We start from the raw sequence: 23,969 nt of genomic DNA on the forward strand, positions 1-23,969 counted from the left end.
CACACCCTCCCCGGCCTGCTCCTGCTGAAGGCCTTTACTGGGCCAAGTTCCCCACCCGGCTAAGTCCCCAGGAAGCTCACTGCAGGGGAAATGGGTGGGCGTGTGTTCCTGTCCAAGGGTCAGCAGAAGGCTCTGCAGGGATGTCAACACCTCTTAGTGCCTGGTTCCAGACAGTCCCATGGGCCCCCTTGGGCTGTGCCCCCCAACTTCCCTGCCCCAAAACAGACCCTCGGGGAGGGAGGGAGGGGGGCATCACACTACCCTGAGTGGTATATATGTGAACATGCATAAAAAGGAAAAAAGTGCGAAGGAGTGGAGGTGAAAAATCTCCCTGATAAAAATGCTAGAAAGCAGAGGGTGGCTGACGGCAGGGGGCAAGGGAGATTCTTAAAATCGAAAGCCGGGTTCAGTAAGGTTCCCTGATCCTCTTTGCCCCGTGGGCATTTGGACGCATGCTCCTTCCCTGCCCCTGCACGGGCTTCCTCTCCATCGCGGGGCAGGAGGGCCGGCTTGGCCACCCCGGGCTGAGGCGGGGCCGGGCGGCGGCGCTGTGGCTTCGCAGAGGCGGGGGGCGCGCGGCCGGCCGCCCGCAGAGACCCCGGAAAGGGGTAGGAGGGCCTGGTGCGAGCCCGGCTGCTGCTCGCCCCCGTCACCTCCTCGGGGAAGCCCTCCCAGCCGCCCCCGCAGCACCGGCTGGCGCTTCTCCCCGGCCGCATGCTGTCCTCTGTCTCCAGCCTGTACGCCCTCGCGCACGGGGCCAGGGGAGAATGAGGGCGATCGGCCCAGACCCCAGGTTTTCAGACGCCGGGCCGTGGGGAGAGGCTGGCGGCCCGCGGGCGGAGGTCGAACGGCGGTCCCCGCGCCCAGCCCTCGCGCAGGGCGGCGCACGAGTGTCCTGGGACCGACGGCCCCGTGCGCGCACGCGTGCGTCCCCCGCACCGCCGCGTCCCCATTAATCACACGGCGACGGCGGTGTCGAGCGGGCGGCCGGCGGGCGCCCATCGGCGCATCTTATCGCGCCGGCCCAGCCGCCGCGCGCGCCGCCCATTGATCGCGCCGGCCGGGCCGGGGTCAGCGCGGGCCGGGCGCCTGACAGCGCATCCATCGCCGCAGACGCGCGCTGACGGCGGCCCGGGCGGCACGGCCTGGCCATTAATCACCGCGCCTGCCGCGAGTGACGGCCAGGGTGACGGGGCCAGCCAGCGACAGCCAGCCCTGCGGCCGCCCCGGCACCCCTTCCCCGGGGCCTGCTGTCCCCAGGAAGCGGAGGCAGGACAGGACTGGATGACTGGACCCCGTTCTACTCTCAGCCGGCCTGTCCCCAGACGCCAAAGGGCGGGGCTAGGCTGGGACAAAGCGGCAAACCAGCGCCCCCATCCCCGTTGCCCAGCCCTGCCTGCACCTTGCTGAGGAGGGGGCCAGGGGGCAGCGAGGGCCAGCACACCCTTCCTGGAAGCAGTGTACATTGAGAAAAGGCCCAGACCCCTGCCGGCTCTCTCCCCTCTCCAGCCTGTGGGCCTAACTGAAGGGTCCAGCTGCAGGGGACCCCCAGCTTTCCCAGGACGGGCTGTCAGGACCGGGAAGGGCAGGGCGCGGCGCCGGCCGCCTCTGGTTCCTGCTGGATGAAGTGTGGCCTCCTCCTCCTCCAAGAGGGACAGGGCTCGGGACTCGTCACTGCATCTCAATAAATGGAGTGCCTGATGCAGCCACACCAGACCCCCCAAGTCCACACACCAATCCATCTTCACAGGAGGAAACCAAAGCTCAAGAACCAGAGGGATCAAGGGCAAGGGTCAAAGACAACCCAAGCTGGGAACAACAGGGAACGTACGCCCACCACTGCGGAGCTCCATGTTATTAGAAAGACGGTTGAGAAAGGTCTGCTAGCCAAGAAGTCACCACCGTCTGTTTAGTTCTAAAAACCAATAGCCTGTAAGAACCAACCTTGGGGGTGTAACCTAAGAGGTGTGGTGGTGAAAAGACATGGGCTGAGAAAATGGAAGCAGGGACCCCCCCCTTCCAAGAGCCCTTAGGCCCCGGGCCCTCACATGCATTTCTGGCCATTAACACTGGCAGCTCAGCCAACTGGCTTGCTGGGAGGCACCCGGGACAGCCTGGGACCAGAGCGTGGAAGATTAGCCACTTCCTACCAACAGCCCCCTCCCTGCCTCACATTAATATCACAACAATTCTTCACGTCGGAGCTGAAATAGTGCAAAAAATGGGGCCGCTGTAATTGTTGGTAGATTGCGTGTCAGCCAGATAAGATGTAACAAATATTTCCCTCCCCACCAGGGTCTGTTTCCCTCTTGGTAATGGATGGAGAAACTTCTCCTAGTCGGCGAGGGATTGGTCGTAAAAACTTCGCCTGGAAGATTAATGTAATAATCACAAGCTTTGCTGGGAAAATAGGAGGGAAATTAAAATAACCCAGCCTTCCTACCTGTCCAGACCCATCTCCCTCACTGTGAGTGCCGACGGACGAGCAGGCCATCTCTCTGGGCACCACCAAGCCCAGGAGACCTGGGGAGTGAGAACAGGGGGCTGTGAACACACACGCCCGTCCTCCCCAGGGCTCGAGGGCCCACCCCTGACAGCCCGGCACGCTGAGGGGCACGCCTCCGACCACCTGACGAATCGTCACTAGCTGGGCAAGGGACCCCCCAGTCCAACCCCGGGGGGCTGCTGCGAGCACGCGGGAGGAGGCGCCCAGCCCCGCGGCCCAGCAGGGCGGGCTCTCGCTGCGTCTTCATCTTCGGTTCACGCTTCTGTGGGTCCAGCGCAGCCGCAGCTGGGAGACCAGAGACACGGGCGCAGACGCAGGGGGGAGGGGCAGCCAGGTCAGGCCAGCGCGCACGGCCCTGGCCTCAGGAAGCACCCCGCCACCCCTCCCTGCCCACTGCCCTCACACCCCCACCTCAGGACCCCCATGCTGGGGAGCAGCAGGGCCCACACAAGACCCATGCTGGCAGCGGGAGTGCGCGGACCCCGGCACTCCGCCCTCCTGCCTGGATTCCCGCTCAGGCTCTGGGGACGGGGTGCGTGCAGGCTGACCGTGGTGCTCAGGACTCCCATCTCGGCGGGTCCCCTCTTGCGCACACGAAACCACCCAGAGAGCCTACCCGAGGGCGCTGCTCCTGTGCTGAGCGCTGCCTCCGCTGAGCAGTGGGCGCGGGGACAAGGGCTGGCCGGGCAGAGAGCGCCGTGTTTCTCCTTCCGGGCACCAACACCCAGGCGGTGTCTGCCCAGGCTCCGCAGGCCCTCCCTCCCAGCGCCTGACAAAAGACGTCGTCCCCGTGACGGGGGCACGGCTCAGGGACACAGGGTCCAACTGAGAGGGATCCCAGTGGTCAAAGCTGAACAACTTGAGCCACAAAAGAACGTCGTGCTGGGTTATAAGCCCCAAGAATATAATAAAAATCCAGGGCCCTTCCTGCTGGTCCAGTGGCTGAGTCTCAATGCTCCCAATACTGGGAGGCCACGTTCAAGCCCTGGTTGGGGAACTCCATGCCGCAACCAAGACCCAATGCAGCCAAATAAGTTAAATAATAAAAGTAAAAAATCCAGAAGTCCATCCTGACACAAAAGGCAACAGATGATCTCCAGGGCAAAGACACTCAGCCTCCAGGAGGTGAAGTGAAGGTGCCACCCCTCTGGGAGGGCTGTGCTTAAGGACGCCTTCCAAGGGGGACGGTGAGGAAGGCAGACGGAGAAACGCGATGACACAAGCCGGGCCGGGGACCCAGGTCAGCAGGGCAGCGAGGAGCCCCGCCGGCGGGCATGCCTGACGGCACGAGCCGGGCCGGGGACCCAGGTCAGCACGGCAGCCAGGAGCCCCACTGGTGGGCACGCCTGACGGGATGTGTTGGAAACGGCCCACTGCTCTTTCTCCTAGTGACCCTCAATCCCAGTTTAATTATGAGAAAAACACCAAACCAGCCCCACTAAGGGTGATGTGACAGAGGACCTGACCAGCACTCCTCAAACTGTCTGGGTCATCAGAGACGAAACCACAGGTGTGACGATGGGATGGGACGTGGGCGCTGGATGGCTCCTGGGGTGGACAGAGGACAGTGGACCGCTGAGGACACGTGCACACAGCCCACGACGTGCGCCACGGGCTCAGCGCACACGACACACGCCACACGGCGAGATGCTGACGGCCAGGGACCCCTGGGCCGTCTTCACAGTCCTCTACCTCTCCACTGCTCCAAAGCACAAAGGTTCCTTTTTAAAAATCAAGGGAGTCAGATATCATCGAAATAACCTATCAGGATTTATTAGAAAAGCACACCAGCGACAGGCTTCCTTCAAAGCAGCCAGGAGAGGAGTCACAATAATTTAAAGGAAACATTTCCACGCCGCCCTCACAGCGCTCTCCGCCCGGGGGGGACAGAACCCCGCGTGGCTGGGCCTCCTGTCCACGGCTGGCCTGGGCCCGGCTGACCGCAGTCCCCTGGCAGAGGCCCTTGGTCTCCTCACTTCATGTACTTGTCCTGCTGGTCAGCCAGGATCTTGGCCGAGGACTTGGCGTCGTAGAAGAGCTCGCTGATCTCCTCCACGTGCTCCTTCTCGATGCCGTCCTTGCCGTTGATCTTGGCCAGCAGGTTGGCTGGGGTCAGCAGCTGCACCGCGTACCTGGAGTGGCCGGGGCAGGGGTGAGGCGGGGCCACGGGCAGGAGCCTCCCCATGCCAGCGGGAGCACTGCTGAGCCCCGGGAGCTCGCCCAGCTGCTGCAGACGCGGCAGGCGAGGACCGTGCTCACTTCCCAGAGGTCTGGACCCGCCGCCCCACCCAAGGAGCCAGAAGTCACCAATGCGCCGTAAGCCCCGCTGCCTGAATCTGTCACCGCCTCAAGTGCTCCAGCAGGAGGCACCCGCGCCACTGGAAAGGGCCCGCAAACTGGGGTGCACACAGCGGTGGGGAGCCAATGCCAGGGTCCAGCCGGGGCAGGGCATGTGGCGGGGAAGGGAACACGTGCCCGAGAGCACACGCGCCGTCCAAAGGCGAGGACGTCCCAGCGCTTCTGCAGACACCGTGCCACCCGGCCAGCTTGCAGCTCTGCAAGCCCCTCAGAAGTGAGGAGCCGACGCTGAGGGGAACAGGCCGGGCTGAGCACGGGGAAGCCGTGACTCACAGGAAGGAATCCGGACAGAGGGGCGCCCTCCACCAACCGGCTCCTGGCCGCTGGGAAGTCAGCACAGCCGCCTCTGTGGGCGCGCCTCCCCGCCCACCAGATGGAGGTGCCGGGCTGGAGGGGGCCGCCTGCCCCGCCCCCGTGTCCAGTCCTGTCCCCCTCCTGCACCCCAGGGGCCGCCGGGCAGGGGGACCATCTCAGGGACGGAGGACTTGCCCGCCACTCAGCTTTCCCAACACGGCCAGCAGGCCGTTCTGGCCCTGGGCAGGGTCGGGACCCCCATCCCGCCGGGGCCCGGCAGCCAGCTCACCTCAGAGTGGTCTTGGTACCGATCTCCCCCAGGTGGTTCAGCGCCTCCTCACTGATGTTGATCCCTTCTGTCTGGGCTCGGATCTTAATGATCTTTGGGAGAGAAACTGTGATCAACAGTGTCACCTCCTGAGAGCGTAGAGGCCCAACCCGGGCGGGCGGGGCAGAGCCACCCCTTGCTGACACACGCCCCCGAGGAGGCAGCCAGAACCTTCTTGCCCTGCCCCTCGGGGGCTCCCTCAGGGCAGCCAGCCTCAGCCTCCCTCCCCAGGGCGGGCTCCGCCACCTGTAGGCGTGTCGGCAAAGGAGAGACGCTTTTTCTCTGCCTGACAAATGATGGTTCAATAAATTTTAAAAGTTACTTTTAAAGATTCAGCAGCCCGCATAACCTCACTGGGCGATATCACGTCCGTCAAGAAAAGGCTGACACACGAGCACTGAAGATCCCGGGGGCTGGCGGGAGGCAGGCTGGGTGGGGACGGCAGCACGCGTGGTGCTGGGACCCTGGCCGCGCGGCAGCGCTGAGTGATAAGGGGCAGCGGGGTAATGATGCTGTGTGTTGTGTAGCTGAGATAACTCGGGGACGTCGAGCCTCGTATAATACAGGAATTTTTCACTCTGGCAGCTTCGTAAACAAGATATCAAGAAGCCCTTGTTTAAATTAAAGCCATAAAAACGTACCCGGGATACAGCCATCAAAGTGGGAAAGACTGAGCCCCAGGCTAAAGCGTCACAAGGGCAGAGGGACCAGAGGGTTAGGAGGTGTCACCAGGGAAGACCCTGCTCGGAAGCAGGTCCCGCAGACGTGAGCAGGGAGTGGGAGGGGCAAGGTGCCCGGGAGCGCAGCCCCTCTGCAGTAAGCGGCGCCGCCAGGGCCAAGGGCCAGATGCCGGCAGGAAGGTCTCAATTCAGACCTTTGGACTAAATGCCCTGAGCGCTAAAATGCTGTCCACTTATTTAAACATTTCACAAACACTGCGCTGACCACATCAAAGTTATCGGTTCAGCCAGGGGGCTGCCAGGTGTGATCTCAGTCAAAAGCATCTATGTGCATGAGGGGTCCATCTGGGCGCTGCAGGGAAGTGCAGCTGAGCCGAGAAGTCACCGGACGGGCACACGCGGATGGCGGGGAAAGGAGGCGCGGACGGCTCCCGCCAAAGGACGGCCCTCCGATCACGCCCGTCAGAGCAGCGCAGCTCTGCACTTTCGAGTAAAAAGAGCTTCTCGCCAGCAGCTGGTGTGCCCCGAGGAGTCCCCGGGCCTCAGGGAGCCCTGGGGAGACGTGGACACGGGGCCCTGGAGCCGGGTGGGGAGAGCCCAACCTGAGCGGCGGACCCTGCAGGGTGTCACGGACGCCACGCTCTCACTCTCCCTGGGGCAGGTCACAGCAATGCCAGGAGCTCCTGCTGCAGACCGCTCACCAGCGACAGTTCATAAATTAGATCTTTAATCATTTAATAACCTGCAGGGGATGGTTTATGAGGGTGTCGGCACTGGTGGCAGAGTACACAAGTTACATCACTCTGTTTTTAGAAACCCCCCCAAGCTCCAGTGGAAACGCTGAGACTGTCCCCTGAGCAGCAGGAGCAGCCAGGCTTGTCATGGGGCTGCTCCGTCCACTCCCCGCCCAAGAGGAAGGCAAGAGGCGGCCCCCGCTGAGCCCACGGGCCCTGGGGCAGCACGCACGTGCCGGGGGTAGGGCAGCGTGCTCCGGGTGGAAAGGAAGCCACAGAGGCTGGCTGGCTGATCTTGCGATGCCAGCCTGGAGCCCTGGTCACTGAAAGCTGCTGTGAGGAGCCTGTGAGCAGCAGTCACGCCTCCCTGAGTTCCCACGCTCAACCCTGGGGCCTCCCAACGGCCCCGAGAGGAGGGAGCGCTTGTCCTGTGAGCAGAGGCGGAGGCCCACGGAGGACACCACTCAGCCATGAAGCGCTGCGGGGTGCAGGGCGCCACCCCAGCCACAACAGTTGGGGTGAGGAAGGGACCAATTTCTCCTCTGCTTTTGCTTCTGCTCCTAGTCAAAGCCTTGGCTTCAACCTAGCATTCATCCAAGAGCAAGAGATTATCATGTGGGGACAAGGCCTCCAGCCATGGACCCCATCTCCTACCCACCTGCTGCTGTCAACTACAACCACCTGGGTGTCCGATCCGTGCCAGTCACGCAGGGAGAGCTCTGGCTCTACACGTCATGGGCACTCCTGGGCGCTGGCCAACAAGACACGCAGGGCCAGGCCAGACAGGCCACAGGCAGGTGGGGGGCTGCTGGGGAGGGTCCAGGAGAGGCCCTCTGAGCTCCGAAAGGAGCGGCCTGCTGGCCAATTGCCACAGAGACTCCCTTTCAGATGAGACATTTCTCACGGGGAGGAAGCTGGTGGCAGAGACATCAGGAAAGGGGCTTCAGGATGAGACAGCCTGGGTCCCAGTCCCAGTCCTGCCACAGATGAGCCGTGTGAACCTGCGCAAGCTAACCAGTCTACGTCTCAGCACCCTGCTCTTTAAGAACATCAGTAATAACTGTCTATCCTACCTCAAGTGACAAACGACTTGGGGATCGAACGACTCAGTACACCATGCAAGAGAGTGCTCTGGGAGGAGAGGGTCCAGCAGAGTCCCCAGGATGTCAGCGCAGCCCTGGGCCACCCCAGGTCCCCAGACATGGCCATACGCTGACCCCACAGTGAGAGACCTATGCCCCAGCGAGACCGTCTGGGGTCAGGGTGGGCAGAGCAGATGGCTGGGCCCCGTGGCGCATGGCCAGCTTTGTGTCCTGGAATCGCCACTCAGAGCTCAGCCAGCACAGGGGTAAAGGATGGCTTGGAAGGGCCAGAAGGGACGGAGCTGCCAAGTCTGCGGGCACACGGCTGCGGCTCCGGCTCTGTATGGAGAGCTAGGGCTGCGCCCTGGGGACAAGACATGCCTGTGGCCGGCAGCTCCGTGATGGGCGGTGGGGGACCAGGGCCACTCACGTGTGCTGACCTGCTCAGCATCAGGGACCTGGAGGGAGAAGAGGGCGGGGGCGGGGGCGGGGCTGTCCACCTGTTTCATCTCCTGCGGGGTGTACAGCATGGTCCGGATGATCATGACTCGGTCCAGAAGGTCGAGAGGGATGCCGTGAGGAGAGGTGATGTCCTCCGTGCCCCTGCAAGGCCGACAAGTTCCACATCACTCAGGCCTCTCTGGACAGTGGAAACATGGCTGAGGCCCCGGTGATAACAAAGCAGCTAGTTCTCGTCCTGAGAGTCAGAAGCAGGACCGCAGAGGACACAAACTAACTCAGGCGGCATCAGAAACCACGTCATTATTTTTGCAAACATCAACACCACAGGAAATTGGGGGAGGAGGAAAAAGCCAACTGAAATCACATTAAAAATGCTCATATAGGTATCTGCCAAATTTTCTTAAGCTATACTAAGTATGTAGATTTTTTTGTTTTGTTTTGCTTTTGTCCATGTTGTTTCAGTATTAATAGCCTGTGACCCAAACGACTGGGCATTCAACTCGTTCCTAGTTGTTGCTGTTATAATTAATGGTATTTTAGGCATACTGCCATGAACATTTCCTCAGCATCTCTCACAGAGCCTGACACAACCCTGAATATCTCCCTAAACACATGAACGGATGAATGAAGGAATGTGTTAATTTTTGAAGCCACACAAGTGATCTGGCCCCACTGTACTGTAGCCAGAACTGAGCAGTCTAGAAGTTTGCTCCTTAAAGGTCTAGGAAAAGGAAGGTCTAACACCTCATCTGAATTTGCATTTTCTTGATTATTAATGAATCATTTGAATGCCTTCCCTTATGTCCATTAGTTATTTTATTTCCTTCTGGGAACTGTCCAATCACATCCCTTGCCTGTCTCTCTCAAATCCTTAGCCAAGCCAGTGAATGGCCACCCCACCAGGTTGGACAGCACCAGCTCCCAATGGGCTGTGTGCTGGGCAGACCCTGTGGACACCTGCCAGGCTTCAGCTGCATCTGGAAGCCCAGTGAGCCGAGCCGGGGGCTCCTGCCTCCACTTTGGGAAGCCACCGCAGCAGGTCCTGCATCTGGAAGCCCAGTGAGCTGAGCCGGGGGCTCCTGCCTCCACTTCGGGAAGCCACCGCAGCAGGTCCTGCATCTGGAAGCCCAGTGAGCTGAGCCGGGGGCTCCTGCCTCCACTTTGGGAAGCCACCGCAGCAGGTCCCCAGTTCTGGCTGGCCTCCCCAACTTGACCAACTGCAGTCTATGGTCATCACTCGTCAACACAACCAAGGAAAAGGGCAGGTCATCTAGCTTTAACTTTCAGTATCAGAATACTCGGTTTCCTATATAAGCAAACATTCTAGAAATGTAACTTCAGTGAAAGAATATCTGTGGACATTCTATCCAGTCAGTTGAAGTGTAAATGTATATTGATTATTGCAAGTATAAAATGTTGTCGTGGACACATGCTATAACAGGATGAACCTTGGAAATGTAATGGTAAGTGAAAGAAGGCAGCCACAGAAGGGCAAGCACCGTATGATTCCACCTCAGGAAATATGCAGAAGAGGCAAACGCACACAAGCAGGGTAGATCAGAGGTTACCGGGTCTGAGGGACGGGAATGGGACTTCCTGCTGTGGGGAGAGTTTCTGTCAGTGCGACGGACAGCTCTGCGGATAGATGGTGGTGACGGATATACAATACTGTGAATGTTATTAACAGCACTGAGCTGTGCACTTAAAAATAACTAAGACAACAAACTATGTTATATGCATTCTACCACAAAAAAAAAAGAATAAAATACTACATTAATAATTGTTACATCTAACACTTAAAAATAATTAAGACCTTTTCAAACAAAAAAGGAAACAGACTAGTAGCAAACACAAAATATTAAGATACCATTAGAAAAAACAAATCTTTTTCACCAACAAAGATTTCTAAAAATAATAATAAAGAACTAAGATAAAATTCTATCATGATTAAAATCTTATTATTTGGTATACCTGTAATTGTCACATTAAACAAAATAACTTTTAAAAACTACATTTAATTTTCAGTTATTTAATTCTGTTTAGGTTATATGTTTCTCTTTTTAAATCCTATTTAGATATTCTCCTGAGAAATGTTTAAGAGATCTCAATTTGCCATCTTAAAATATCCCCAATTCTACAACACTCATAATAAATTATCTTCATTTCAGAGACAGTAAATATAAAAAGTCTGAAGAACAAAAGATTAGGGAAAAAAACACAACAGAATTTATCAATATGTGTTAAAAATTTTTCTTATAGTTTTGAGTTCATAAAACTAAAAATTTAAACAGGAAAAAAAAACCTCTGCTTAAAAAATACTAAGCACTTCTGAGGAATTAAAGACCAAAGACTGTGGAAATGTGTTCAAGCTCTGACTCTTAGGTACAAAGTTTCTTTCAGACAACGTGTTAGAGAAGATGGCTTCTGGAACACACATCCTTGTGGATGGGGCTGGGGCCAAGTTCCCCAGGTCCCACTGGGTGGGTTCTGAGGTCAGGGCCACCCTCCCGTGCCTGTTTTTTCCCTAGATGGAATGAGATGAAGAGGACTCTGATCCTGAGAGCTCTCGGCCGGAATCGGCTCTGGCCGCGGGGCTCCCTCGGCAGGGGGCGCCATTTGTCCAGGCTGGGCCCATCTGCCCGCTGTCACACTGAAGCCAGGCCCCACCAAAGCGAAGTCCAGAAAACACACACGGGGTCTGTGTGGCCGGACACCAGGTTCACCAGGCCACGTGTCGTTTCCAGATGCTGCCCAGGCAGCCAGGCCCTCGTTGGCCTGGGCCTGGTCCAAGCTGCCTTCCCTTCAAGACCAGAAAACACCTGTGAGGGTGACGAGCGGTGTTCTTAACAAGACAGCATTACAGGGATTCAAAGAGAGGCTGCAAGATGCTGCCGCCCGCACTTACACCGTGCACACAAAGCCTCATCTGAGCGAGAATGGTCACTTGAGTAGCGGGCCTGCCCAGAGCCAACAGCATGGCTTCCGCCTAAGCTCAGCGGAGACGAAGCTCCTCTACAGAGGCAGGTCTAGGGTTCGGGTTGGTCTGGGCTCCTCACTCGCTTTGGCTGTAGCTGTGCTGAGACATTCATGGTCTTGGGGTCTCACTTCAGATTCCCGCTCCCCCTGGGCCAGGAGCATGCATTCTCCAGGCCCTGCCGCCCTCACCACTGTGCGGCAGGCTTGCAGAGGGCCCTGCACCACCCTGTCATGCCCTAGCACTGCTGGGAGCAGGCCCAACACCCACGGGGTGCAGAAGACCAGAAGCCAACTAGTGGACACACTGGTGCTTACTTAGGCACTGGAGGGGGGCGAGTTCCCCGTCCTTTTCTAACGGTCACTGGTTTCTGGCTGAGTTGGGTGTTTGTTGCTGCGTGTGGGCTTTCTCTAGGTGTGCTGAGTGGGGGCTACCCTCCATCCTCACTGCAGCAGCTTCCCTTGTTGAAGAGCATGTGCCCTTGGGCACGCGGGCTTCAGCGTGAGGGCTCAGGAGTCAAGCTGCACGGGCTTAGCTGTCCTGCAGCATGTGGGATCTTGCTGGACCATGGAGAGAGCCCATGTCCTTTGCACTGCAAGGCAGATTTTAACCACTGGACCACCAGGAACGCCCCTGGGCTCCCCTCTTGAAGGTGGGCCTTGGGGGTTGGGGGGAGGTGCCAGTGTGGCTCCAAGAAAAGGTCTGGGCCAGAAGGAAACGACAGGCTTCGCTGTCCGAGGCCTGGGTTCTTGTCCACTCTGTAGCCAGGGGCACACCATGCTGTCCCTGTTTCCTCATCTGAAAAGTGAAGTCACAACACACACCTCGGGGAGCTCACGGGGGATGAAGTCAACACAGGCCGTGTCACTGAGGGCTGGCCCACCTGACCTTTCCAACCAGATAACCAGGTCACACCCACGGGAACCCCAGTTACCACGTGCACGCCCTCACACACAGGAACAGGGTGATTCTGCTGGAGTGAAATCAAGCCACTCCGAGTGTCTCCCTCAGAATGAACACGGCGCCCTCCTCCCCACCTCAATGGGTGACGTGACGGGGTGAAGTGACCCTGCAGACACCAAAGAGCCTGGGGGGAGGTGTTGGTACCTGATGACACAGTTGCCTCGGTTGGACGCAAAGATGACGATGGGGGCGATGGAGGACTCGAGCGCCCGGTGCAGGTAGGTGAAGCACTCGATGTCCAGCATGTGGACCTCGTCCACGAACAGCACGCCCGGGACCAGCTCTGCCACGCCCTGGTCAATGTACTTGTTCACCACCTTGTTGATCTCTCCCCGCAGTTTGTCTAGGAGTAGGCGAGGGTGACAGGCAGGGTCAGTGCTGTGGGGAGGCGATCGCCTTTCTCTTCGTTCCCTCCGAATCCCATCCAAGCCCGAGTTAGAGCTGGGCTTGAGTGTGAGCTGTGTGAACCCACCATCAGGCCACGACCCCAGTCCAGGCTTCAGTTTCATCTGAAAATAGCACTGTTACCTAAAACCCAGAACATTGGCACGCTACCCTGAAGTTGTATTAAGTTTGTAAACACTTGTCTTCACCAGGGCGCACACCTCTGGTCTGGTCTGTCACACTCCCCACCAGGCCTTATTATCTCACACCAGCGCCTGGAAGATGGCAGTTTTCATGTGCAAATTTCCCTGTGCGATACTGAGTAAATGACCCTTTTTCGTGGCCTGTGTGACAAAGCTTCAGTTAATTAACTTTCAATCAAGCGCCTAGAAGGAATAGGGTGCGTTCAGAATCCTCTCTGGAGGAAAACCTGTGAGGAATGACAAGGTCTAAGGAGAGGCCCCATCTCAGAGCTCGCAGAGGGGCGAGCGTCTCAGAGGCTGAGTGACTGTCTGAGGTCACGGCTCTCCTTCTCCAAACCAGCGCCTGTGCCATCGGCAGGAGGGAGCAGCCCACACACCCAGCACCTTCCACCACAGCTATGAGGCGGAGCTGTAAAGGCCATGTTATGATAAGGACACTGCTCTGGGGGTTCACATTGTGCCACTGGCTGAAATTTGAAAGAAAACAGCTTTAACACTGACAGTTTTCAAGTGACAAAGCTATCTGTGGTAATTAGAAAAAACGGAGCATACAGTTAGCAAGAGGAGCAGGTAAATCACAAGACCAAAAGGGCAGCCAGCCTACGGCCTCACCCGGGGAGGCGGGCAGGGGCTGCTGGGGCGAGCAGGCTGTGTGCTGCAGGTGGGACGCGCCCGTGACCGCCTGTCTCCCTCTCGGGATGCGCGTGAGGATCCAGCGCAGCCGTCAGGTGGGGCAGGACCCCAGCACCGCCAGGCTCGGGCCCCCAGCACCGCGCCTCGTCTCACCTGTGATCTCCGTCTTCTTGGGCTTCATGAGCTGGCCCATCATAGACAGGATGTCTTGTCCCCCCTGCACAAGAGAAGGTTCAGGAGTCAGTCTCGCTTCCTAAGGCAGTTGCAAACGCCTCAGCACCACCACCCCCAGGGCCCCTCATCAACTGGTCAACTCAACAGGGGTCCTGAGAAGCAGAGACGCCCGGCACCTGCACTGGAAGCTTGACGAGCGTCTCAACACAGGGCCTGTAAGAGGCTCCCCGATCCTGCCAGAATCTAGCAAAACCCCCGCCCCAGCCATGTCTCTTCCCGGTCCTGAATGCCTGCCTGACTCCACAGAACTGCCAACCCTTCCCTGGGCATCTGACTCTCCAGGACTCACTTCGAGCCCACCTGCCAGGAATCACATCCTGCTTCCTAGGAAGCTCCGACCCCGTCCCGCTGCCCCAGCCCTGGGGGGCGGCAGCGACTCTGGCCCCGCGTCCTCTCTCCAGGCCGAGCCACCGGAGCCCTCAGGGCCTGGAGCCTGACGGCCAGCGCCCCGTGCAGGCAGCAGAAGCCAGCTCTCCACGGCCAGCCGGGGCTGCCAGGCCCTACCAGGCACGCGGGTGGTCCCTGAACACACAGCAGTCAAAGGTGGCAAATGTTTCCTGACCACTGAGGACATCTGATCCCCAGAGCAGCCCTGCCAGGTAGGAAATATAATGCCCTCTTCTCAGAGGAGCAAAGAGAAAACCAGAGAGCCCTAAATCATAGAAAACCCGAAGACCCAAAGTGACCATTAGCTGAGCCAATCAGTGTCGGAGCAACACAGTCCCTGAGCTGACTCGAGAGTGGCTCCCACAGGCTGGTCTGGGACAGCTGCTGCACAGACAGAGCGGAGGTTCTTCAGCAGTTTCTTGGCCAAGGCTCCAAGGGACAGAACACCCACGGATCGGATTTCAGGTTAGAAAGCCTGTCCCCTTGCTAGAGGGGATAGCCTCTTTTAGGATGAAGAGGAAACCAGACCCAAAGACCACCAGCGGGGAAAGAGTCAGTTCCCTGAAGCGCACATTCCCCAGAGCCGGCAGAAAGTCATCCCGCGCTTCCCCACGTTTTATTAGTCAGGACACAAGCATCCATCTTCTACTCACATGAGGAGCAGGGACAGCTCCAGCTCAAAGCTATAAAACTGGGGGTTCTGCTAGGCAGGGGGCAGACCGCTTTGTGAGGCTCTCTGAAATCCTGCAAAGGGCTCAAAGAACACTCCTGCCCTCCGCCATTCACACCCAGAGCATCCCAGGCCCGAGCCAGTGCTGGAGGGAAGCCAGGGAGAAGCTGGCCAGCTCAGGCCAGAGGCTGGGCTGGGAGAAGGAACAATGCGCAGGAAGCCATCTGTGACTGGAGCATTTGAATTGGAACAAAGGAGCCCCTCGTCGCTCTTGTCGATGTTAATTGCTGAACATTACAGACAGAAAAGGACTGTCTGCCCTAAGAAGCGGCAAGACTGACAGCTCATCCAGGAGCCCCCAGCCCACATGAAAGGCCCCTGCGCGCGCTCGCAGGGCCAGCGGCCGGCTGCCCAGCATGACCCGAGGGGCCGGTACCTGGGGTCGTGCGTTGGCCACGTCCAAGTCATGCAAGGTGACGTCCTGGATGATCTCCTTCTTCTTATGCACGTCCCCCTTGGGCAGGGGGACGTACTCTTCAGCTTCAAGGTCAAATTCTGTGGCGTAGGTGTCACACCTGCCCTGCCTCTACAGAGACAGAGAGAAACCTGAGTGCCTGGTGTGGCCCCCTGCCAAGTCCCCACGCACTCAGCGCAGGATAAAAGTCTCCCGGTCCCAACTGCGGCCAACAGCCGCCCTGACAAACTCCAAACATGGCCTGGTCCCCTGCTGCCAAGAGAAAGCGCTATCTGCTCATCGTTGGGCTCCAAAAACCCAGCTGAGAACACCCGACACTTTCTCCCAGAATCTCCCCCTTGTTTTAACTGCATGCAATTCCCGATAAAGGGCAAATCCGGTAGATTAACTGGAGACGGAGGGGCTGCTCAGACTCTTTTGTAGGTGGGTGATTTAGTGCACGATATGAAGTATTATGCTCATCCATTAAACAGTGAGGAACTCCATACAGGACCCTTGAAATCAGATACTAATGCAGCATTCCTTTCCACATGCATATATCTTGGGAAGAAAATACCAAAGAGATAAAAGGAAGATTAAACACCCTGCACATTTCAATTTGGAAATGACTACCACTATTTCACCTCCTCACTTTTCTCCCCTTCCAAACAGGTTTCAGTATTTTTCTAACAGACTGTCTGTTTTCATCACGAGAAGGTTAAAGAATGCAGATAAAGGGAAAGCAAACTTGAGTAAACATAAAGGGGCAGCAGATCCAGCAGCCCTCCCCACACGCCCCGGACTCTGTGGAGAGAGAAGGCCACTTCCCGCCCCCGGGTCTCTGCGGTGTTACCTTCACGGCCCCGCTGTTGGCTTCAATGTAAATCACATCTCCAGCTTCCACTCGCTCTTTCTGCAAACTTTCAAAAATGCTGGGGTCCAGCTTAAAAAAAGAAAAAAAAAGTGAACCAGAGAACTGTAATTCACATTATATTCTGACATACTGTAAGGAAGCTTCCCATATGAGAGTTGACATAGTCAGTGACCACACGGAGAAAGAATGTGTGTGTGTGAGGACGTGTGAGGTGGGCTCTAGAGCCCGAGTGTCCCAGAGAGCAGGCAGGAGAAGGGCACAGAGCACTAAGCTCCTCCTTCCTTTGACTCCAGAGGCTGCAAACTGGCAAACACGGCTCTAACCACTTCCAGGTGGGGCCCATGCTGTCCGTGGGACCAAAGACCCTAACACCCCCTTTTGAGACTGCTCTCCCAGCTGCAATCCCTGGCCCTCCCCACCTCGGGCGGGGCTGGCAGTTTCTGCACCAGAGGTAGTGACAGAACCTGTTTACTCTCCACGATTGCCCTTCAGCAGCCTGTGGTTTTAGACAAGGCTCTCTGAGCTTCACTTTCTTCACCCACATGACAGCACCCAGGCGTAATCACATTACAGATGCGATTCATTCAAAGGAAACATAAAACCAGGATCTCTCTGAAGCCAGTGGATTCAAACCCCAGTGTCTGCTCCTTGGGTCGCTTCCACATCCAGAAAGGAAAAGCAGCACGTCTGGGGAGAGCTGCCTTTCTCCAGATCGTCCAGACTCGGGCCACCTAGGTGATCAATATTCTGGGAGAGCATCTTTTGTAAGGAGTCTTTATTTAGAAATGTTTCTCTCTGTTAAAATTCAAGGGGAGCTGCTACTCTCAACTCTCAAAATTAGAATAAAAACTTACCAGGACTCAGTAGGAAAAGCCATACATAAAAGAACACATGTTGTATGATTCTATTTTTATGAAGTATTCAGAAAAGGCAAATATACAGAAACAAAGTAGATTAGCGGTTGTCAGGGCCTGGGGTTGGGAATGGGAAGTTACTGCAAATAGGCATGAGGTTTCTTTCTGGGGTAATGAAAATGTTCTAAAATTGGATTGTGATGATAGCTGTACCACTTTGTAAACCGATTAAAATTCCTTGAGTTGTGCACTTAAAATGGGTGAATTTTACTTAAAATGAGACCTCAGTGGAGTTGTTACAGACAGTAACCACAGGAGCCAGGGCTCTAACCTCCTGGACCACGGCCCTGAGTGAGGCTGGGGTGGGGCGGGCCCCAAGGTGGGGCTGGGACAAGGGCGGCACTCCACAAAGGAAGAGGCTTGGCCTTCACACTGAAAGAGCCGGCTCTCCAAACAGCTTGCACAGATGCTCAATGGGGCAGGAAGTACTCATTTTGAAAGCAAAACACTCATCCTCTTGTTATTTTCTTAAAGAAACTATGCAAAACAGCTTTATGGATAACTGAAATTTAAACTGTATACCTGATGTTATCTATCCTACATTGGATAGTACACGTTCTTTTTTTCTTTTTTTGGCGTCAAGCATTTTTGTATCAGTTAATTTCCCAAATGAATTGACTGAAGATGTAATTACTAGAAAAGTGGCAGATCCTGCTAAGAAATGTAATTAATACAGAATGGGAGCGATGAAGGGGGAGGTTTAAGAGAGATATTTGCAGAGGCAAGCTCCTGAGATGGAAACCCTGTTAAGACAAAGAAAAATGGCGCTTTGCAGAAGTGACATTTTTATGATCTCCATAAAGCAGTGACCAAGAAACCACCTTACAGAATCAAAGAACAATAAAATCTCAGAGGAAAGCAAAGATGGAGACGTTACACGGCCAACCTGCTGCAGTCTCCAGATAGGGAAATGGAGCCCCAGAGAGCTCAACTGACTCCTAAGGTCCCACAGCAAGTTACAGCACAGACAGCATCGTCGGCAGGACTCGGAGAATCTGCCCCGCCACTGACTAGCTGTGTGATCCTAGGAGAAATGCTTAACCTCCCCGTGTGCCTCAGAGCTCTTTTATCTGTAAAATAAGGGAAATTACACACACACACACAGATCTGTTGATGCACTCAGCCCAGGGCTTGACACATACAATAAAGAAGTGCTGTGAAGAAAAGCTTATTCCTTATTATTAATAAGGCAAAGCCACAATCAGATTGCTCGGCTTCACAACATCGACAGCCTCTCCTTCCCACTGGCCCGTGTGTCACACTCTCAGTCACACTCTCACACGAGGGGTGGGAGGCTCACCCAGGACCTCCTCCACCGCCACCACCACACTCCCGACAGAGCCCTGGCCTATGCAGAACCGACCAGTGAAGCTGTCACGGTCTCAAGGGCCCAGCACACAAAAGGGACTGCAGCCGGGACTCCGCCCCGGGCCCCGCGAGACGGCGCTGCCACGGCCCTTCAGCTCGCTGGGCGACTCAGCGCTGCTTCTCCTGGGAGCACAGCACTGGGACGCAGTCAGCGGCCGGGCCCAGGCGTGCGGGCACCCGGCGGGACACAGGACGGCGGCACACAGCTCAGGTGCTCACACACAGCCTCCTCGGTGCGGCGAGGAGGAGCCGCCCTCTCCGAGTCGCCCACGTGCCCGCCCTGCCCACACGGGGGCGCCGCAGCAGAGCGGCGCCCAGGCCCGCGCTCACCTTCAGCTGCTTGGTCCCCTTGGCCGTCTTGAGCCCTATGATCACGTGGCTGATGGTCTTGCCGTAGCCCCCCATGGGGTTCTCTGTCTCACAAGGGGCGAGCTCCGTGACCTCACCTTCGTATACCTCCTTGGTCTCCTTTATCCGAAGCCCTGGGAGAGATGATAGAACAAACCCTGGTGAGAAACTCGACGCCCCTCACTTTTTCAACAGTCTTTTTAGCCATAAAACCTCCACATTACAAGAATCAACGAGCCAGCCTCGCTCACACATAGTCCTGGGGAGGGAAGCACTGCACAGACGCAGCCCCAGGGGCGAGGTGAAGGGGCCATCCCTCTCCAGGGAACCCAGGACTGGATCCAAGTCTCCAGGGCCCCTTTCGTCTGACCACACTACAGGGCCAACTCACTGACAGCGTTTCCCATGAAACTTGCCCTGTCCTTCCCCTTCCAGTCAATGTGGGGCCTATAGGCCCCATCACTCCCGTCCTGCCAGCCCTTGAGTGTGACCTCCCCCATCTCTATCTAGTTTATACTTTGCCCAAAAGTAAAAATGGAAACCTAAGGGAAACACAGACTTAAAAGATGTAAGATCGATCCCAACTAATCTATCACATAGACCTTTATTTGTATCCTAATTGCACAATAATACTATAAAAGAAACACATTATGACACTTACAGGACAACTTGAAATTTAAACATTAGCTACATATGTGCTGATATTTAAGAATTTATTGTTAATTTCTTCTAGGGGTGAAAATGGCATTTTTAAGTTCTTATTTTCCAGAGATACACACAAATATTTATAGGTCAGAAAGCAGGTCTGCAATCAGATGGGGCCATGGAGAGCCTTCATACCACTTGACTACTTTTCTTGGACACTTCCAAAATAAAAATTTTAATAAAAGCAAAAAAAATAAAATACTACTTTACAACCTCGAGAATCACTAAAATTAAAAAGACGGGCAACATCAAGGGTTGCTAAGGATGCAGGACACTGCCGGTGGGAGTGTGAGCTGGTGTAGAAGCAATGTGGTGTTTATTATCTCCTAAAGTTGAACACATGAATATCTGTGACCCTCCAATTCAACTCCAAGGTTTTTACTCTCAAGGCTGCGGTGCACGTGTGCACTCAGGGACACAGCCAGCAACAGTCACGCAATGCCAGTCTTACTTGCCAAACACTGTCAATGTTTCCCCACGTTTGCCCACAGTGAAGAGACACCTGCACTGTGACATATTCATACAAAAGAACATCATGGAGCAATGAGAAACGATCGTGGCTACTCGCAACCACAGGGATAAATCTCAGAAACGGAAGGAGAGCTGCCACTATACGGATGCTTTGGGGTACTGGCAACCATCTCTTTCTTGATTGGGTGCTGGTTTCACCAGCTGGCTTTTCAACTTACAACAATCCACTGAGATACACACCGATGTTCCGTGCCCTCTTCTGTATGTATGCACCAAACTACCAAGTCACATCAAAAAGAAATAAAAAGCGATGTCTAAGTAAATAATGGGGCTTCCCTTGTGACTCAGTTGGTAAAGAATCTGCCTGCAATGCGGGAGACCTGGGTTCGATCCCTGGGTTGGGAAGACACCCTGGAGAAGGGAAAGGCTTCCCACTTACAGTATTCTGACCTGGAGAATTCCATGGACTGTATAGTCCATGGAGTCACAAAGAGTTGGACACGACTGAGCAACTTTCACTTCACTTCAAGTCAATAATAGCAGCAGGACCAGGCAAAGGAAGAACACTGCCGGCTGAAGCTGAGAGAGTACAGCTCCAAATCTCTACTGTGTCCAGCGAAATGCTCACCCTGCAGACTCACCTGATCCCACCCTGACTGCATTCCGGATTTCAGGGGTCGGGGCACGGTCATCACTATGAGTTTAAAGCTCCCCAGATGGTCACAACATACAACCCCAGGTGAGACACTCATCTGCAGAATGAACCAAGAACTCTGCTCTGCTCATGACGTGGAGACATCAGCTGGTGAGGCTTCGGAGGCTCAGCGTCGGACGTCCCTGTCCTGACAGAGACAGACCCCGCTGGCCTGTGGCGTCACACCTTCTCAGCCACTTCCCACTTTCAAACCCAGCCGTTATCACTGGGCTGTTCTCCTTCTTTGCCCAGAAACCCAATCAGGACAAAGACTCAGATAACAGAGTTAAGGAACAGTTTTACTCTCCTTCATTCGACCTGACCGACTACAAACAGAAGTCTTAGAATAGCCCCAAAGGAGACGCTGAACTTCATTTCTACTGCACCTAATGCTTAGTTCCTGAGAATGAAGACAAAAGTTTTCCAAATGACATGAATGCACCAGAAGATTGTGACAACATGGAAATTTCTGTACCTTTAAAATGAACTTTGATTTTTTTTTAAATCAAAACTTATATCCCACAGAGACAAGCTCCTTCAAATGGAAGGCTTCCTTCTATTTCCTGGCAGACAACGTTGACACGAGATTCCTGAGTGGGGAAGAAAGGCATTCCCGTCTCTCACTAGCTCTGCATTTGTTTAGAAGTTGCTCTGTGCTGACAAGCAGGCAGGGGATGTGTGGACGGACAATGAGACCGGCTGTTAGCCAGGAAAGGGGCTGGGCTGGCGTGCTCTCTGGCAACGACATCGTGAACGACGCAGGTTTCATCTGCTGGCTCAGGTTTCTAAATCCCTGACAGGGATCTTCATCACGTCAAGGAAACAGCACAGACTCCTTGCTTTTTATTTCTCGTCAGCTTACTGCTTCCTCCCCACCCCCTCTGCCACTTCACAGGAACTCAAGGCAGAGGAAGATGCATAGGGTTCCTTTTTGAAGGCAGTCAATGGCCTGCCTTTTTATTCTGTGACAGGACCAAGAAATTCCTCTTCACCTAGCTGCCATCAAAAGAATCATGCTGCCCTCTCCCCTCAAAAAGGGCAAATCACTAGACAGATGCTCAGAAAATTTATCTTTATTTTTTTCAAATTTTAAGGCATTTAAATTAACTTAAAGCAACTCAGATATATGCATGCATGTAAAGGTGAGCTTTGTCATCTTTTACCAGTTTCAGAAAATAATTTTCTAAATAAATAAAAATATATTTTAAAAGCACTCAGATAACTGGAACCGATTGTAACATCTTACTTTTTTATCTCATCAGCTACTGAGTTAAATAAAATCTCTGGCACATGTTCCTCAAATTCTTGAAAAGTACTCAGAAAGAAGTTAAACCAGGAAGAGGGTCCTGTGAGCCATTTCCACTGTTATTCCAGACGGAACACAGCATGTAATAACAGGCGCTGAGCCTTACAAAGACGAAAGCTGTAAGGAAGCAAGAGACAGCACCTGAAGTGAGTTCTGTCCAGAGAAAGTCTATAAATGGGGCCAAGCTAAGGCGCCCTGCCCGGGACACACACGGCGCTCAGGGCCGTGAGTGCTCAGAAGCCACCGCCACGCCCTCACGCTCTGCGGGGCCGCGCCCGGAGGTGCGGGGACGCGCGCGGGGGCGCGGGGACGCGCGCGGAGGCGGGGGCCGCGCCCGGAGGTGCGGGGACGCGCGCGGGGGCGCGGGGACGCGCGCGGGGGCGCGGGGACGCGCGCGGAGGCGGGGGCCGCGCCCGGAGGCGGGGGACGCGCGCGGAGGCGGGGCCGCGCCCTGGGAGCGCGTCACGTCTGACGCTCTGTGCTCTGAGCTGAACGGCCGCTGCGTGAGCGTCTACTTCATTCCTGTTAAAACGTAGGTATCTGTACACTTTTCTATGTGTATGTTACATTTCAATTTAAAATAGGTATATAAAAAATCCCGTGTTTCAGGGTAAAAAAATATTTTCAGTCAGAATATTTTGCAGTTTAGAAAAAAATCCAGAACATAGCCTGCTTTGCTGGGACCCCCGTGACTCTGCAGGAATGGAAGTGTTTCTCGTTTTACAGGACATATCCCAATTTCCAAACACCAGCAACTCATTCGAGAGTTATTAAAAAGCACTGTGTAAACCAAACAACATCTATTGATCAGACACAGAACTGAGATGCAGAAGCCTCTGTTTCCTTCTACCTGCTTCAAAGTGCAGCCCTCCTCTCATTCAGAAAAACAGCACTGACCACCCCCCACCAGGGGCCAGGAACTAGGGCGACACAGGGACGTGGTCCACTGCGCCCACAGGGACATTCGACAGACCCTCCTTCCCACGCTTCCCCTCCACTGAAAACGGCAGCACCCGGCAATCACCCTCACTTCCTCTCTCTTCCAGCCCCACGTCTAATCTTTCAGGAAATTTCATCGCTCCACCATCCAACTGGACCCAGAATCCAACCATTTCTTTCTACCTCCACCAGGCTGGTCCACACCCCACCACCTCTCGCTCAGACCCCTCATCAGCTCCTTGCTTCTGCCTTCACTCTCCATCCCAGCCAGAGGGATTCTCGTGAACCCAAAACCATTCTTCAACTGCATCTCTTTTCACTCAGCATAATTTGCAAAAGCCCTATACAACATACCCTTCAACTAGACGCTAGATTCTTGAGGAAAGAATTCTGGGCTTAGACAAATTCATTCTTTCTTAAACTCTGAAGAAAACTTAAGCTTTCTAGTAAATGTCCCTCTTGAAAGGTACTACACAATGACACAGGTGCTCTGACAAGTGTTCATAACCTATTACGCAGCAAGTACATCCTAGAGATAAATGCAGGTCTGAGGGAGACTAAGATTTCCCCAGACCCAGGCCTGCAGGCATGGGGCCAGGAGAGTGCCCCAGAAGTGCTGGCTGGAATAAGGGACATTTCGGAAGAGCAGTCACTTTATGCTCGAAGCATGGAGTCACAGCATGGGCCCCAGGGTCAGACAGGTGTAGGCTCAGACTATGGTTCTGCTGCTACTTACTAGGTAGATCACCACAGGCAAGTTATTTAACTTTATGAAACTCTGTTTTGTCAGATGCAAAATGCAGAGAACTTCCTCTTGGGCAGTAAAAGGTCACGGTCAGTAAAGGGCCTGACACGTCACAAGCCTTCAGCATGGGAGCTCCAGGCCCTGCGAGGTCAGCGCCACCGCCTCAAAGCTCTGCAGCCCCACACAGCTCCTGGCTCACTGACGGCGCGCGTGCGGGCCGGGCGCTCTGACAGCACAACACGCAGCGCTGCTGGCTCAC

General features: G+C 55.2%; 1 protein-coding gene across 1 annotated transcript in view; it reads right to left on the bottom strand.

Annotated features, from left to right (window-relative positions):
- Positions 1 to 4,254: 4,254 nt before the first annotated feature.
- Positions 4,255 to 23,969, bottom strand: part of RUVBL1 (RuvB like AAA ATPase 1) — a 31,342-nt gene continuing 11,627 nt past the window's right edge. Inside the window, exons 4-11 of the mRNA XM_043442051.1 lie at positions 18,833 to 18,984; positions 16,200 to 16,289; positions 15,329 to 15,478; positions 13,755 to 13,818; positions 12,526 to 12,724; positions 8,483 to 8,585; positions 5,448 to 5,539; positions 4,255 to 4,638 (exon numbers count right to left, since the gene is read on the bottom strand). Coding sequence (XP_043297986.1) covers positions 4,479 to 4,638; positions 5,448 to 5,539; positions 8,483 to 8,585; positions 12,526 to 12,724; positions 13,755 to 13,818; positions 15,329 to 15,478; positions 16,200 to 16,289; positions 18,833 to 18,984 — 1,010 coding nt within the window. The 3' untranslated portion in view covers positions 4,255 to 4,478. The remainder of the gene's footprint in view (positions 4,639 to 5,447; positions 5,540 to 8,482; positions 8,586 to 12,525; positions 12,725 to 13,754; positions 13,819 to 15,328; positions 15,479 to 16,199; positions 16,290 to 18,832; positions 18,985 to 23,969) is intronic.

The sequence above is a fragment of the Cervus canadensis genome, chromosome 22 (genome assembly GCF_019320065.1).
Source record: "Cervus canadensis isolate Bull #8, Minnesota chromosome 22, ASM1932006v1, whole genome shotgun sequence".
Classification (NCBI taxonomy): Eukaryota; Metazoa; Chordata; class Mammalia; order Artiodactyla; family Cervidae; genus Cervus; species Cervus canadensis.